The sequence below is a fragment of the Diceros bicornis genome, chromosome 5, assembly GCF_020826845.1.
Source record: "Diceros bicornis minor isolate mBicDic1 chromosome 5, mDicBic1.mat.cur, whole genome shotgun sequence".
Lineage (NCBI taxonomy): Eukaryota > Metazoa > Chordata > Mammalia > Perissodactyla > Rhinocerotidae > Diceros > Diceros bicornis.
The window spans coordinates 88,193,432-88,210,143 of record NC_080744.1 but is presented as its reverse complement, the minus strand read 5'-3'; the positions used below and the strand labels follow the sequence as shown (position 1 = coordinate 88,210,143).

The 16,712-nt window shown below is 47.1% G+C and overlaps 1 protein-coding gene across 1 annotated transcript in view; it reads left to right on the top strand.

The window, feature by feature from the left end:
* ST8SIA2 (ST8 alpha-N-acetyl-neuraminide alpha-2,8-sialyltransferase 2) overlaps positions 1-15,078 on the top strand; it is a 62,878-nt gene extending 47,800 nt beyond the window's left edge. Inside the window, exon 6 of the mRNA XM_058542387.1 lies at positions 14,634-15,078. Coding sequence (XP_058398370.1) covers positions 14,634-14,919 — 286 coding nt within the window. The 3' untranslated portion in view covers positions 14,920-15,078. The remainder of the gene's footprint in view (positions 1-14,633) is intronic.
* Positions 15,079-16,712: the final 1,634 nt, after the last annotated feature.

Sequence of the window (16,712 nt, the reverse complement as noted above, 5' to 3'; positions counted from 1 at the left end):
TGACCTGTCTTCAGCGTCCGCTTCACCCCGGTCACAGAGTGGGTCTGCCACAGCAACCCCCATCTCACGGATTTAGGCTCCATGCCTTGAATGTTGTTTCTTCCTGGAAGGAGGAAAGTGGTTTGGGGGTCAGCGGGGATAAGGGAAGGAGGACTGCCCTTTGGTAAAGAGAAAAAGTCCCTTTGATGGGGAATGGGCAACCACCTGGAAGAAATGTATGCAGCCAGAGTTATTTCCAGTTATAATTGACTCACTTTCATCTGTCAAAATAGCATTAAGCACCAGTAATAAGCCCTTTAAACAAACAGGCTATTAATCCTGAGATCACATCATCCTCCTTTGCAGGAACTCCTGAGAGGAAATACTGCAGGAGAGACAGATGGGGCGGGCCTCTGCTTTTAGCTAGGGGTGAAGGCGGGGGTAAGAGGGCTTCAGAGGCCTTGTAATGGATTTCTGCCAATGGCTGTCTCCCTCTGTGGGGCCACTGGGCTTTGTAGGGTGCGGGGTCCAGTAGGGCATTACTGAAAAGGTGGGCAGTGTCTGTAGTGAGAGGAAGGGCTTGTTTCTGTCTTGGTGGAAACTTACCTGGTGTTTACTGCAAGAGGAAGAATGATCTGGTGAGGGATGCAGAACAAAGCCACATGAGAAAAGATGAAGGGATCTTAGAGAAGAAGGCTAGGGAGGAACCTGGCCAAGAGGCAGTCTGGCCTAGCGTCGAAAACATGCCGTTTGGAGGTAGGAATATCTGGGTTCAGATCCCAGCTCGGTTACTCAGTCGGTTGTGTGACAACCTTGAACAGGTTGCTTGTCTCCCTGAGCCCTGCTTTCTCTGTCTCTACACTGGGGAACACTACCTATATCCTGTGCTGACATAGGGGAGACATGCAATTGGTCAGCCGTAGCTACTGTGATCATGGCAGCTGCCACCAACCACCAACCAAGAGATTAGACTGGTCCGGTAGACTCAAGAGGTAGGAGTAGGACCAGAGGGTGAAACCACAGGGAGGAGAGTACATTTAGCCTCAATTTTGTAAAGGATTCTGCAGGCGTCAGGGCAATGGACTAAGTCAAATTCACCTGTCAGGAGTTCGTCACCTCAAAGTTCCAATATGGACCATAGTTTGCAGAATAATCTTGTTTCCTTGTTTAAAAATCTATTGTCCAATAAACACCCTGTTTATGGGGTGGGAGGGGATGAACTTTTTTTATTGTGGTAAAATATACAAACATAAAATTTACCATTTTAATGCTTTTTATATAGTTCAGTAGTGTTAAGTATATTCACATTGTTGTGAAACAGATCTCCAGAAATTTTTCATCTTGCAAATCTGAAACTCTATATCCATTAAACAACAAATCCCCTTTTCCCCATCCCTCCAGCCCCTGGTAAGCACCATTCTACTTCTGTTTCTATGAATTTGGCTACTTTAGATAGCTCATATAAGTAGAGTCATACAGTATTTGCCTTTTTGCTTATTTCACTTAAGATAATGTCCTCTAGGTTCATCCGTGTTGTAGCATGTGTCAGACTTTCCTTCCTTTTGAAGGCTAAAGAATATTCTATTATATGTATGTATATGCCACATTTTGTTTGTGCATTCATCTATACATGTACATTTGGGTTGCTTTCACCTCTTGACTACTGTGAATAGTGCTCTTATGAACATGGGTGTGCAAATATCTCTTTGAGACCCTGCTTTCAATTCTTCTGGATATATACTCAGAAGTAGAATTACTGGATCATATGGTAGTTCTAGTTTTAATTTTTTAAGGAACCCCGATACCGTTTTCCATAATGGCTGCATTTACAATCTACCAACAATGCACAAAAGTTCCAATTTCTCCACATTCTCACCAACACTTGTTATTCAGTTTCTTCACATCCTTGCCAACACTTATTTTGTTTTTTCTTATAGTAAACCACTTTAACCAGTTTAAGTGTGAAATTCACTTAGAAGAAATTCACTCTTAGATGAAAACATAGGGGAAAATCTTTACGACCTGGGTTTGGCAATGGTTTATTAAAGTATGACACCAAAAGCACAGGCAACAAAAGAAAAAATAGATAAAATGGGCTTCATCAATATTAAAACTTTTTGTGCACCAAAAAGATAATATACCAAGAAAGTGAAAAAACCATGCATAGAATGGAAGAAAATATTTGCAAATCATATATCTGTCAAGAGACTAATATCCAGAATATATAAAGAACTCCAACTCAACAACAAAAAAATCAAACAACCCAATTCAAAAATGGGCAAAGCAGGGCTGGCCGGGGGAGTAGTGGTTAAGTTCATACCCTCCACTTCGGTGGCCCAGGGTCTGCTGGTCTGGATCCTGGGCATGGACCTACTCAACACTCATCAAGCCACACTGAGGCGGCGACCCACATAGAAGAGCTATAACTCTACAACTATGATATACAACTATGTACTGGGGCTTTGGAGAGAAAAAAGAAAAAAAAGAGGAAGATTGGCAACAGATGTTAGTTTAGGGCCAATCTTCCTCAAAAAAAAAAAAAACATAAAGGGAAACAAAGAAAAAACGAGCAAAGGACTTGAATAGACATTTCTCCAAAAAGACATACAAATGGCCAATAAGCACATGAAAAGATGCTCAACATCACTAATCATTAGGGAAATGCAAATCAAAACCACAATGAGATACCACTTCATACCCACTGAGATGGCTATTATCAAAATTAAAAATGGGAAATAGCAAGTGTTGGTGAGGATGTGGAGAAATTGGAATCCTTGTGCTTGCTGGTGGGAATGTCAAGTGGGAATCACCTTTGAGGCACCCTAGTGTCTTTATTTTGCAAATGAGGAACTTGATGCCCAGACAAGATGGGTGATATATATGACGTCACCCAGCCAGTAAGTGACACAGCCAGGAGCTGAACCACATCATCTCACTTTGATGCAATGCACCAGATGCAGCAGAAATTCGCACCCATCCATTTCTGGATTTGGGGGCCCAATGAGCTCAGTGGGCTGGGAGTTGCCACACTGGACAAGTGGTGTCAGGAGACCAGTGTTAGCAGCACACCAGGACTCCGTGTACACACACAGTTGTTCTGAACACAGGGCAGCTGTCCCATCAGGCTGAAACAAGCTGAAAGGTCAGAACACCTCAGGGTCCCACCAGACACCTGCTGACACCTGGGGCTTGAGACAGTCCTGCTGAAACTCCAGTTGAGCTTCTCAATGTCGTTTGCCCCTTGACCGCGCCTTTGCCCTCCCTGATTTTCCTGAGTGCTCCTTCACATCCAAGCCATCTTTCAGAAGAAAAGCAGCCATCCTCAGATAGCAACTGTGCATTCACCCATCCTGAATGCTGCCATGGGTGGCTTGAAACACCCTAGACACGTCCATATACAAGTCAGTGTGCTCCTAGGGCTGGTTTAGTGTCCCCAAGCCATCCATTCATGGGGGAAAAATCTGAGATACTCTAGTACGGCAAATAGGATGGTCGTGAAGACGAAATGAAATTGTCTGTATAAATCACCTCTCCTAGAGCCCAATGCTGGTGATATCAAGTCCATCTAGCATGAAAACCTGGCACACGGCAGAGCCAGGCTTCATGTCATGAGACCTAGGTGACCATGATGTCAGTCTCCCTGGTAAACAATCCCCCAGCACACAGTTGTGATTATTAACCCACTTCTTAGTATTAATTGTTGAAGTCCTAAGTGCCATGTGGCAGGAATGATGCCACTTCATGCTGCATCCCGTCCCTTGTATAGTGACCGAGAGAATCTGATGACTGGTTGGGGCTCTCCAGTGAACTCAGATTTAAAAAGACATGTAGGAAAAGAGAGAAGGGACACAAATAACGTAGCTAACACTCCTGTGCCAGACATCATGCTAAGCATTAGCTCATGTAAAGAGAGAACTACCACCATTATCCCATTTTAAAGATAAGCAAATTGAGCCTCAGGGAGTAAGTAGCTTGTACGAGTCCCGTGGCTGGTCAGGGACAGATCCAGGATTCCCCCCTCGCTCCTGATCACCACCCACTTGCCTCTATTACACATCATCAGGAATAGTACAGAGGTCCTTGAACAACGTCAGGAAGGCCAAAGCCAGAACGAGTTTGAGCTTATGAAAATATTAAGAAAAACAGAGTGATTTTTATGACTCAAGTAAAAAGAACCAAAAGGATAAGGGCAGGTAGTGTACAGGCTACAAAAGATAGATGGAAAATGGACTCCTTGATTCCCATTCTACATCTGTCCTCTCACCAAAGGATGTCAGTCTTTTAGCTGGATAGAGTAAAGAGGCCTTTGGTGTCTTTACCTAAATCTTGCTTCACTGCTCTAAACCAGCAGTTCTCAACATGGTCCCTGGATCAGCAGCATTAGCATCGCCTGGGTACTTGTTATAAATGCAGATTCTCAGGACCAACCCAGACCTACTAAATCAGAAACTCTGGGGGTGGGGCCCAGCACTCTGTTTTTTTTATTTATTTATTTATTTATTTATTTAGTGTGCGCGTGTGTGCGCGCACGCGAGGAAGATCAGCCCTGAGCTAACGTCCATGCCAATCCTCCTCTTTTTGCTGAGGAAGACTGGCCCTGAGCTAACATCTGTGCCGATCTTCCTCCACTTTATATGGGATGCCGCCACAGCATGGCTGGAGAAGCGGTGCATCGGTGCGCGCCCGGGATCTGAACCCGGGCCTCCAGCAGCGGAGCGCGCGCACCCAACCACTACGCCACGGGGCCGGCCCCCCAGCACTCTCTTTTAACAAGCTTTCCGGGTGATTCAGATGCACGGCATAAGTTTGAGAACGTCTGCTCTCAACAAAATCAAGAACAATTAACATCCCTGGGGAAAACGTGCAGCAAGATCACTGAGCAGATGGCCAGGATCTTCTCCAAATCACGCAAAATTGGGGCAGGGCAATCTGGAACAGGCATCTTTGCCCCGATTTTCTAAATATGGGAAAAAGATGGACACCAGTGAGCTTGATGTCAACCCCAAGCCAGCCAGCCAAAAGATGATTAATACAATGGCTTATGAACACCTAAGGATGGAGAAGTGAACATCAAGCGTGTGTTCACTGGAAAATAGCAGGGCACATTGTCCTGGTTTGCTGTTGTGAGGAAGGCAACAGACAGGTAGACCTGGGATCAGCGTACTCATTTCGCGTCTTGATTTGTCAGCTACTTTGACAATGTATTTCTTGAACAACGTGGAGAGCTGTGATCTGATTGACAATTCGGGGAGTGAAGGGGAAAAAATGTCACCTTTCTTCTCAGAACAAACTTATAAGATAGAGACTGTTTTACTCATAAAGAAACTGAGGCTCAGAAATCTTAAGTGAACTGCCCAAGACCACTCAGATGAGGAGAAGGGGGATTAGAATCCACGTGCATAGCCTTCAAAGGTCTCTGCTCTTCCCACTGCCACCCCTCTTCTCACATCCTTGACAGATAGACTGACCACGGTCTGTTGACTACTGACACCCAAAGGACGATAGTTAATTACATTAATGTTGACTTGATGGAGATCTCTAAGAACCTGCCACCAGCCTCCTATCCTGCCAACTGTCCCTATTTTTACCAATGCCTTAAATGAGGGTGTCAGTTGTCTGCTTAGCAAATTCACAGGCAACATGACTATTGGGGGATTCCCAGTATTTAGGGCTTCAGAGTTGAATCCAAATTTCTTTTGACAGGCTGACACATTGAGCCAATCTAAGAGGAAGAAATTTAATATGGACAAAAATGCAAGATTCTGTACTTAGGTTCTAAACAATTGTACGGTAGAGAGGGATGAACAGTACCAACCGTCAGCGGGTGCGTGGTTGCTCAAAGGGAAAATGTGATCTTAGGTCACAGCAGTGGACGTATAACATCTTTGAGAGTCAAGGAGGTCAGAATGACCTTGGTCAAATCCCACTTGGAGAATCACTTTCAGTTTTGGCTACCAAACTGGAGAGGGGCCACAGTAGCAGAGAAATCCAAAAGTTGAAAGGTTTGGGGAAGAAGACTCCAAGGAGCATGAGAGGAATCTTTCTTCATCCAGCAAACACAGACACCTAGAGGGCTCCGGGCCTATGCTGGGGTAATATAAAAATCAATAAAACAAGGCTCCTGCTCTTGAGGGGCTCACAGATTTGGCCTATGAGTCTCCAGATGTAGAACTAGGGTTGGGAGAGGATCTACAGTGAGTCAGGTTTCATCCGGTCCCTGGGAAGAACATTCCAACAAATAAAGGTCATCTGAAATGAGCTTGGTTGCCTCTTAGGAGGTGGTGAATTCAGCATCCTTGGAGATGTTCAGACAGCAGCGAATGCCCCTTACTGGGCTGTGGAGAGGGAAACTGCATCACACAGAGTTGGTGTGTGAGTTTGCTAGGGCTGCTGTAAAAAAGTACCACAGGCTGGGTAGTCTACATGACAGAAATTTATCGTCTCTCAGTTCTGGAGTCTAGACGTCCAAGATCAAAGTATCAGCAGGGCTGGTTCCTTCTGTTCTGTGAGGGAAGAATCTGTTCCAGGCCTCTCTCTTTGGCTTGTAGACGGCTGTCTTCATGTTCACATGGCATTCTCCCTGTATGCCTGTCTGTCATCAAATTCCCCCATTTTTAAGGACATCATATTGGATTAGGGGCCACCCTAATGACCTAACTATAACTTGACTGCCTCTGTAAAGACCCTGATCTCCAAGTAAGGTCACATTCTGAGGTACTGGAGGTTATGACTTCAAAATGTGAATTTGAGGGGACACAATTCAACCCATAACATTTCAGCTAGATACTGTCTTTCCCACTCAGAGATTCTTTGATTCAGCACACCTGTGCCAGGAGCATCTCTAACTACTGTGTACTCTCAAGATACTTGCCCACCTGAGACAGTCATTGGGCTGGGCATCGCAGAGAGGGGGCAGCACAGTGCAGAGACCCTGAGCGGAAGGCCTGCAACTCGGCTCTCACTGCCCCCTATCCTAGCCTGAGCAGCTCTGCCAAGAGGCCTCTGGCCCGGCCTGCCTGCCGAGTGGCACAGCGCCCGGGCTGGCTGTTGGCAAGGGAGGTGAGCAACCCAGAGGAAGGAAACCCAGGCAACTGAATATGGCCGTGGGAAGTGGCAAACTGGTCGGCATCTGGTAATGAATGGTTCTAATTCAATTACAATGAGGAAGGCTGTGACCCACAGAGAGGGCGGCCCTCGGGCAGGAAAGCAGCCACTGGCCCATTCAGCCACCCAGCCCACAGGCCTGGTGCTGAGGAGGCCTGTGAATTGCTGCTTAATTAGTCACCAGGAGTGCTGAGCCTCGGCCCTAGGACGGCGCTGATCCAGCGGGCATCCCTGCCAGGGCTGGAGCAGCAGATCGGCAAAGCAGGCCCTGCTGCCTGTCAGTGGGGAGCCGAAACCTGAGGGCCAGAGGGCAGGCCCAGGAGTGAGAGAGTAAGCATGGTACAGAGAATAATGCGAGAGGCCAGCGCAGGTTGGAGGCGCCCCCTCCCGGACATGCCCATCGCAGTGCCGAGAACATGTCCGTAGGGCCAGTCGCGGGAGCTGGGTCCCAGTCTCCTCCAGTGGACACTGTGCGAGGAAGTGTGTTCCATGGTGGTGTTACATGGAGAAGAAAAGGAGGGAGGCTGTGGTATTGAGGCACGGATGGCATTGGGTCATTTTTAATGGATTGTCTCTCTATTTTTTTTAATAGCAATGCACATAGTAAAAAGAAAACTCCAAATAGTATAAAAGGATTTAAAATGAAAAGCAAGCCCTCCTCCACAGAGGCAGCCTGTTAAACTGGTTTTCTGTGTGTATCCTTCCAGAAATATTTCCTTTTACACATAAGGGAGCATGTGTTAAGCACTGCACCTTGCTAAATTCTAGAAATTATTCCATATCGATACACACCACCTTGTTCTCCTTCACAGCTGCCTGGCGTTCCACTGTGTCTGGACCATAATTAATGTAAGCAGAAGCCATCGTGGGCATCGCAGGTGTTCCCAATCTTTTGCTAGAGTAATGAGTGATGCAGTGCCCATCTTGTACTGACACCTGTACACATATGTGCATCTATATCCTTGCTTTTTAGAAGTGTCATTGCTACAAAGAGAGAGATATGTGCATTGTTAATTTTTATAGATGTTGCCAAGTTGCCCTCCCTAGAGGTAGGTACCAATTTACTCCCACCTACAATTATTGAAAACGCCTGTTTTCCCATAACCTCACCAACATGATGTTATCAACATTTGTTATCTTTGCCAATCCAGTGGAAAACGGCATCTGATTGTTGTTTGAAATTGGATTTCTTTAATTATGAATGAGGCTGAATATCATTTTTTTTTTCTGGATGGAGTAGCATCAGTTTAAATTTCAGAATCCAGCCAGAAGGTTTAAGCCTCCAAGAAATGGTCTTACTGGGTCCCTGTTGGGCCTCTAGGGACAGAGGTGATAGCTGTGCGTGAGCAGCAGTCTCTTGACCCCCTGAAGGGCCCACCTGTAGCAGGAGGAGCTCCTCAAGTAACCAGCATCAGGTTTTTTCCTCCTTTCTTTGGCAACATGCTGTCTAGGATGCTGTTAGTCTGCCTTTCACGTGTGAGGACCTGGTGGCTGCCTGGGAGGGTTTCAAGTGAGGCCGGGCTCCTTCCCCTCTCCTGCCAGTGCCCCCAAAGGGAGCCACTAGCCTCTGCTTGCTCATTTTCATTCATTGCTTAATTAAATAAAGGTTTGTGGAGCAGTCACTTTCTGCATGCACTATGCGAGAATTTGGGGCTATCTAGAGGCAAGAAGTCAATCCATTTACTCACAATTTAAAATTGTAGGGGATGAGACAGATAAGTAAACAAGTAAGTATAATGTAGCATAAGTGCTATGATAGGAAAGGGACAACATACGGGACACTAAACCGTCCAGGGAGGTCCAGGAAGACTTCCTACAGGAAGTGACACGGAAGCTAAGACTGTAAGAAGGGGTTGTCAGCCAGGAGACATGGAGGTGGTGGTGTCCTGGAAGAAACCAAGAAGTTCTTCATGGCAGTGTGGCTGTGCACTCCAGGTGGTAGGAGGGATTTTAGTCCAGATCTCAAGGGCTTCACAAGCCCGGCTAAGGCCCCTGGCTGTTATCCTGTGGACCCCAGGAGTCACTGGGGAGGTTTTCGGTGGCATGGTCATACTTGAGGTTAGCCTGACTTACTTGAGTGAGAGCACTGGCTTGGAAGCCTGGGCACCAGAAATCAGCCTGGAGCATCCCCAGGGCTTGATCAGCTTTGCACTTCAGCCCCCATTTCTGAGACAAAACCCCCAGCACTCCATTACCGCAAAGCTGGAGAGCCTTGTGCTGAGGTGTCGCCTAGGACGCCAGAGCCCTCAACAGAGCTCCCAAGAAAGGGCAGCGATGGGCTGTGGGGCCCCCAGGTCAGGGCCCAAGCTGCTGATGTGGATGACGAGACCAGGAGTCTGAGAGTCCTATCCCGGGCTTTACTGCTGATCTTTGCACAAAGTGTCACCAAGTGTCCCTTGACAACCACCTGTGAGGCATTCCTGCTCCTTAAGAACAGTATGAGCTTTATCCCACAAAATGCTTTTAGCTTCCTGGAGAAAGGCCTTCTGGTCCCTTTTTCCAACAGTGGCAGCCACTATTCTTGCCACATACCGAGCCCAGGAATCCAGGAAGAAGGATGAGTGTGCTTTCGAGAAGATTTTGGCTATCCTCATTTATTGCTGTCCGTGCTCATAAAATACAGCGCTTAATCGTCTTGGCAATTGGGGTAACCAATTTGAAAAATAATTACTGCCTTCTTTGAGATTACTTTGCCTTCTAATTAAAATCTTAAGACTGGGATATTAAAGGTGCATTGTCACTACAACATCCCGGATGCACCCAGCTAACCTCATTTGGGAAGGCAAAATTAATTAGTTTGTGTTTTAACATCCAGCTGTTATCCTAAGGAAAGAAACAGTCTACAAGTCAGCCACGCACACAGTCTCTAAATTGGCCAGAGCGACTGAGGCGATATAAAGGAAATCGAGAGTGATTTGTTCCTGCATAACTCAGTCAGCTTCTATTACAAGCTGCTCATTAAATGGCGCCCCGGTGTCCCTGTCAGACATCGCTCAGGAGTTCTTGTTTACCCGTGGAGACAGAAGAAGAAATAAGTGGGTCCCTCCGTGCCACTGAGCTCTCAATTCATTCTGGGGCCTCATTTGCTGCTAACACCTTTCCCAGTGAGCGATTCTTGGTGAAAAGCCTGGCACCAGATCTGAGAGGCTGGGCGTTTCTGGTCCTGCTTCAGCGGCCACAGTTACAAAGCTGTGTGCGCTGCTAGCTTCCTCCTTTCTTTTCTACTTCTTCCCATTTTTCAATCCCATTTGAGTCAAACATTTGCTGAGCGCAATAGAAGCCAGGATAATCAATTCTAGTCTACACTACGCTAACAAACCCAAAACCCTCGTGGATTAGCACAACAGAAGTTTATTTCTGATTCTTGCAAAGTGTGATGTAGGTTGGCAGGGCCTCTCTTCCAATGAGTGACTCAGGGATCTAGGATTCTTCCCTCCTAGGCTGACACCATCTTTACAGGAGGCTTTGAAGTTCTCCAGGGCAGAGGAAGAGAAAGGCAGAGGACCTGCTCTTGAGGAACATTGGCCCAGGAGAGACACATTTCTGTCACAGCCTATTGGCCAGAACTGGTCACATGACCCCAGTCCAATTACAGAAGATGCTGGGAGATGTAGGAGAGCAGATAGAGTATTAGTTGAGCTCTGCTGTCTCTGCTGCAGTGCCTTGGCTGCACCGCACATCGATCCAGGTGCCTTTGAACCCCCTACAAAGGAGTGTAAGGCACGGCCCCTGCCCTTGGGGAGATCACAGTGCAGATTACCGACCCATACAATAATGAATTATCAGCCTGGTTGATAAGCACAATAGGAGAAGCAGAAACAAAGCTCATGCTGATAAAGTGGAAGTGATTAACTCAGTTTAAGCTGGGGAGAAGAGGGTGGAACAAAGGGAACATTTCCAGGAAGATGTGATTCATGAGCTTAGTTTGAGGGATAAAAAGAGAGTTCACCAAGGGGACATGTGGGGAAAAGACACATCTACAAGGAGGGCACAGCGTGTGTCTGTAACCTGAGACCCACCTGTGAGCTACTTGGACATTTCACCACTGATTAAATTCTTCCCTCCCCATCTCTTGGCCTAGCATTGATGGCCTGAAGAGAAATTCGTTTCTGAAAGCCTTCCCCTGCTAGAGTCTTACTATCACAACATAAACAAACCACAAATCCCTAAGATGGAGTGTGGCCGGTGTTAGGGCTTACATTTGCTCAGGGAGTGAACGGTCAGTGAGATGCTCTCATCTGGGGACACTGCCAGGGTCTCACGTGTCCCTGGATAGTGTCAACAGCAGCTGTAGCCAGTTCACTCCCAACCCCGACCCTCCCAGAATCACCCTGGGGTGAAAAAGGCCCAAGAGCCAGCAGTGGGGAGGCTGCATCTTCCCCAAGCTCTATCTAACCAGCTGCATGAGAAGTTTGCCTCTTCTTAGGTAAATCACCCTGGACTCCCATATTTTCCTCTGTAAACTGAAAAAGGACTAGTTCAATTCAGGAGACCTGTGGATTACCAACAGACATGGTCTGTTTGACTCAGGGCCTCACATGGTGTTTTAAAAAATTTTTTTAATTAGTTGCCAACATTTAAAAATTTGGAGAATTTGCATAAAAATCCAGATTTCTGATACTCTTGAAAAAAATCAGAAAATTTGGCATCACCATAATGGACAACAATAAAACGGGCTACTCTTTTAGATGCTGCAGTCCCCACCACTCCCTATTGCCTTGCAACACTGAGGCCAGGTGTTGGTGTTCCTTACACATGTCCCAACTTGCTCAGTTATAGCTCCTGCCAGGCCGCTGGACTAGATGAGTTCTCCAGGCTTAATCATCTTTAAAACTCTATGATTATTCTTTATGCTTATTCTTTGTCCCTCTTTTTCTCTAAATATGTCTCATTCTTGGCTTCTTTTGGCAGAACTACCTACCAGTTAGAGCAGCCTTGTCTGCACATTTGACTTACTGGTGGGGGGGATTAAAAATCCCGGTGTCCAGGCTGCACCTGGAGGTGGGCCCCAGGATCCGTCCTCTTAAAGCTCCAGGCGACTCCAGTGTGCAGCCTGGGTGAGAACCATTGAGTTAGAGCCGAAAATGCAGTGAACTAGCTCAGGAGGGGGTGAGCTCCCCGTGATTGGAGGTGGTTAAGCCAAGGTGGATGAGCACTTTGCCAGGATGTGTGGGAGCATCCAAACATCAGCTGCTGCTCTTCTGAGATTCTTCGCCTCCTTGCACTCTCCCTGCCTTTGCCCCCCAGGGTCCTCCCAAGCTCAGCTCAACTTTGTTGAGCATACGAGTGTTGAGGTGGTCTAAGGAAGGGCTCTTTATCTGCTAAGCCCCAACCTCAGCATCAAGCATTCCCCCGAGCCAGCACCATGCCTCCTACGTATTAGCTGCGATTAAGCTTCTCAACGGTGCGGAGAAGAAAAGATGAAGGTCTGCAGTGTGTCCACAAATGCTTTGTCCTATTGTTTTTCCATTGTGTTTGCCATCACTGGAGCCACTGTCCTCTTCTCTGCCTTTGGCCCCTCTATCTGATTCCGAGTTGGAAAATTCAGCTGCAGGGGAGTTTCTTGGCCCAGACAGGATGAAATAGGAGGAGGTGCAAGGAAAAGTGTCTTCAACCAACAGGCTTACGAGACGACGGTTGTCTAGGGGCCATCCCAGAGGGAGTTCACGTTCACTCTGATTCTGGCCATCTGGGATGAAGGCCACCATCGGCAATGTCAAAAGGGAGATTCAGATCACCCCAGCCTGACAGACGGGTTGCGGTGGGAGGGATCCTTGAAATAAGTTTTATTATATCAAGTATTACATGATTTACTGAAATTATATGGGTTATTAGGAATCTGTAACCTTGTCTGATGCAAAGGCTAATGCCGCCTCCAAAAAATAAAGGATTTAAGGTTGACTCTGAAATGTTTTGGGGTTCTCTTTTTTGGAACTACAGAAGGACCCTCTTGCAAAAGGAAGGACTTACTTGAGCTTCTAGAAAATCTGCCCCCCCCCGAAACTTTGAGCTAAAAGCAGTGTGAATAATGTGAAACAGTTTAAGCTTTCGGCAATATACGTACATGTTCTGTCTGGCGTACTTTTACTTCTGGCATGAACTTAATTGATGTGTTTGACTATAAAGTCACACACATCGCTGTGCTAGGGGGTCATCAGGAACTGTGCTGGCCTGCGCTTCAGGTGGAGAGTGGATGTCTTTCACAGTGGCAAATGGGAGCACATGGGATGGAAGCCGATAGGGTTTGAGAACAGAAAAATGTGGACAGTGTCTGGTGTAGACACACAGTAGTAAGGAGTTGTGATAAGGAATTACATCTTTCCACAAAGCGTATGCATTGCATTTAAAGGGATTCAGCATAGGGTAAGTAGAAGCTGTTGCTAGAAACAAAGAGGTTGGACCACACATCCCAGTGAGCTCTAAATCCAAGCAGGATAAGAACCACAATGGAAAGCAGGAATGATAGCAAATAGAATGGATGTTTTCTCACTTCTGGAGAAACTTCTAGATCGTGTTGGAATGTGGAGGATATCTTGGAGGTCCCCTGGTCTGTGGCCCATCATTGCATCAATGTGAAAAACTAAGTCCCCCCATGTACAGAGGTAGCGCAGCACCTCACTCAGCACAGGGACCCCTTAGCCTAATGCTACGCTCTTTCCACTTCTCTGTGTCTCCTCTCATTACCTCTTCAGATTCCTTGAGGCAGGAAGCAGGGACTCCCATTTCAGAGGTGGATACGCCAAACACAGTGACAGGCCTTGAGAAGACAGAATGTGGCAGAACCCAGCCTCGCAGGGCAGACCACTGTCTGGTGCCCCCTCAGCTCTTCAGGGAAGCCCCATGTGGTCAGAGATGAGCAACCTGCATCAGAGGGTGGGGGTCCTGTGGGCAGGGATGGGAAGGAAATTCATTGATGCTCAAGAGGCAAGGAAGTCAGTCCCTGCTGGAGTTGGGGTACAGACGCAAAGGGAAGCACCCCTCTGCAAAGGGAAGGCAGTGGGCATCGTGCAAGAGTCGACCCTTTATCGGAGGGGGAGAGAGGGGCGGCAGACTGTAGCCTGAGCGCCAAGCCTGGCACACGCATGGATGTTGTCTGTGACTCTTTTATGCTACAACAGCAGAAACCATTTGGCCACAAAGCAAACGATATTTACCATCTGGCACTTTACAGAAAAAGTTTGCCAGCCCCAGCTTTAGATTTCAACAGGCCTGAGCTCAAGTCGAGGTCCTGCCCTTTCTACCTAGGTGACCTTGGCCAAGCCACTTTCATCTCTGGGCCTATGTCTGCATCTGTACCTATTTTGTTTCCATAAAATCATGTATGTGAAAGCACACAGCATAAGGAGCCATTCCGTTGCTTAATAAATGGTGGTCGCCAGTCCTCCGTGAAGGGCCCTGGGAATCAGTTGCTCAGTTGGTCTCTACGGTTCCTGGAGTGGGAGGAGGCAGGCTGTGGGGCAAGAGAATTTCCAGAAATTTTCCTCTTCCTGGAAAGGATAATTCACAAACTCATGTTTCTTTTTTGTTTCTTTCTTCACTTTTTTTTTCAGTTACTGGCTGACCAACAAAGTCCACATCAAAAGACCCACGACTGGCCTCTTGATGTATACCCTAGCCACACGTTTCTGCAACCAGATCTACCTCTATGGCTTCTGGCCCTTCCCGTTGGATCAGAACCAGAACCCCGTCAAGTACCACTATTATGACAGCCTCAAGTATGGCTATACCTCCCAGGCCAGCCCCCACACCATGCCCTTGGAGTTCAAGGCCCTCAAAAGCCTGCATGAGCAGGGGGCTTTGAAACTGACTGTGGGCCAGTGTGATGGGGCCACGTAAGGTGGGCGGCCCGTGGGACTCAGTGGCTCACATTTCCTGCCAGCTACACCACAGGCGGATGGGAGTCGGGGTGGCACAAACTATAGAACAAGCAGGCTAGTGGTTTTCTTTGTTCAAGTGTAAAACAGTGACCAGAATATATATATCTATACCTGCATATATATATTGACCTGAGTATTTATAACTGTGTGGTGTTCATCTAGCATTAGGCAGATAAGCCACAGGAAGAAGGTGTGGAGAACCCACTCGAACTGGATTGAAACTCAGTCCATCTTTGGGGGCAGAAGGACTAGACATGAACAGAAGCCAGTCTTGTGACTTTGGATGACAAACTGGCTCCTGGGTTGGAGGGATCTTTGGGCTCATGGATGAATGGAGAGCCACCTATTGGCAGCTGCCCCGAGCCTCTGAGAAATGTGGATTCTGGGTGAGCCAAGACCCAGAAGGGACAAGCTAACCCAACTCTAAAATGGTGCTGTTCACGGAGGAGAGGGAGGTTGGAGCATTCAGCCCAGCAAAGGAGCACAGGTACACGAGAAGCAGAGACCACATCACAGCTGAGGACCTTGTTCCACGAACTTTAACTGCCCAAGGGATGAATCACAGTTGACCCACTTGCCCCAGCTGGGCCTCCACAGCTATGGAGAGAAGGCTAGAGAAGGCAAGATGGATAGTTCATCTTCTAGCTTAGCAAGAACCACCAAGAACCTGGGATGGAGCAGACAGATGACACTAAAGAGCTGGGGTGTTCCAATCGTGTTTTTGAAACATCGCGACCTCCTGCTAAGGGTTGGCGCTCCACCCCAGAATAAGGCAGAAGAGTGTCCAAAGTGTGGTGGTTGCGGTGGGCGTTCTTTAAAGCAACTTGAGTCTGCTAAGGAAGAAGGGACCCTGAGATTTCATCTTCAGGGTTAGCCTCCTTCCTGCCTTGTTAGAATGTCACATGAGGGACTGTACTGTCCACTTCTGCCACCAGGGAAACCACAGCAAAAGCTTGAAAGGGCACTGCAAAGATAAATGTCATCCTTTTTAAAATATACATGATTGCCTTTCTGGGTACCTCCAGAGCCCCAGAGTGTGAGACTTGAAACAATGTTAAGCATCTAGCTCCGTTTCTCTGCAACCACTCTGTTTGCTTTCTGCATTGTGCACTCCACGGGGCCTCTGCAGCCAGACTGCTGTGTCAATGTCACTTTCTTGTCACTTTTCTATCCTAATGGTCACACTAGCTGGCACTGAGTTCCAATATTGAGATTTTCAGCTCTGCAGGGAGAGGTTCCGGTGTCCACTCCTTCCTCCCTCTCCCCACGGAGGCAATGATTTTAGAATTTTGCAAAATCTTTTTTTTCCCCTAATAAGATTAGTAGTTACGGCTTTTTCCTTTTAACCCAAAGCCAAATGCAGTATCCAAATACTGGACATAACCTCCCTGGGGCAATCTGGGCTCAGAGCCAATAACTTAGGGGCTGGAATCACAGGTCACATATAGACAAGCATTAGCCAGCTTGATTTGTTAGATGCATTCCCTCGCCCGATAAATAACAGTGTTTTAAAACATATTTGAAAGTTAAGTAAAAAAACATTATCTTGAAGGTGAAGGGAGTTAAGAAAAGTAATCAAGATCTGCTCCCAAGCATATGAGACTGGACATAATTAATCAACGGCAATTCAGAACGGGACATTTGCTCTAAATTAATGGCTGATGGGAAGCAAAGGGAGGTGGTGGAAGGATCTTCAGAACCATTAACCCCGTACCCGGAAGCTCCAGCTCCAAACCAGATTATACAGCTCCG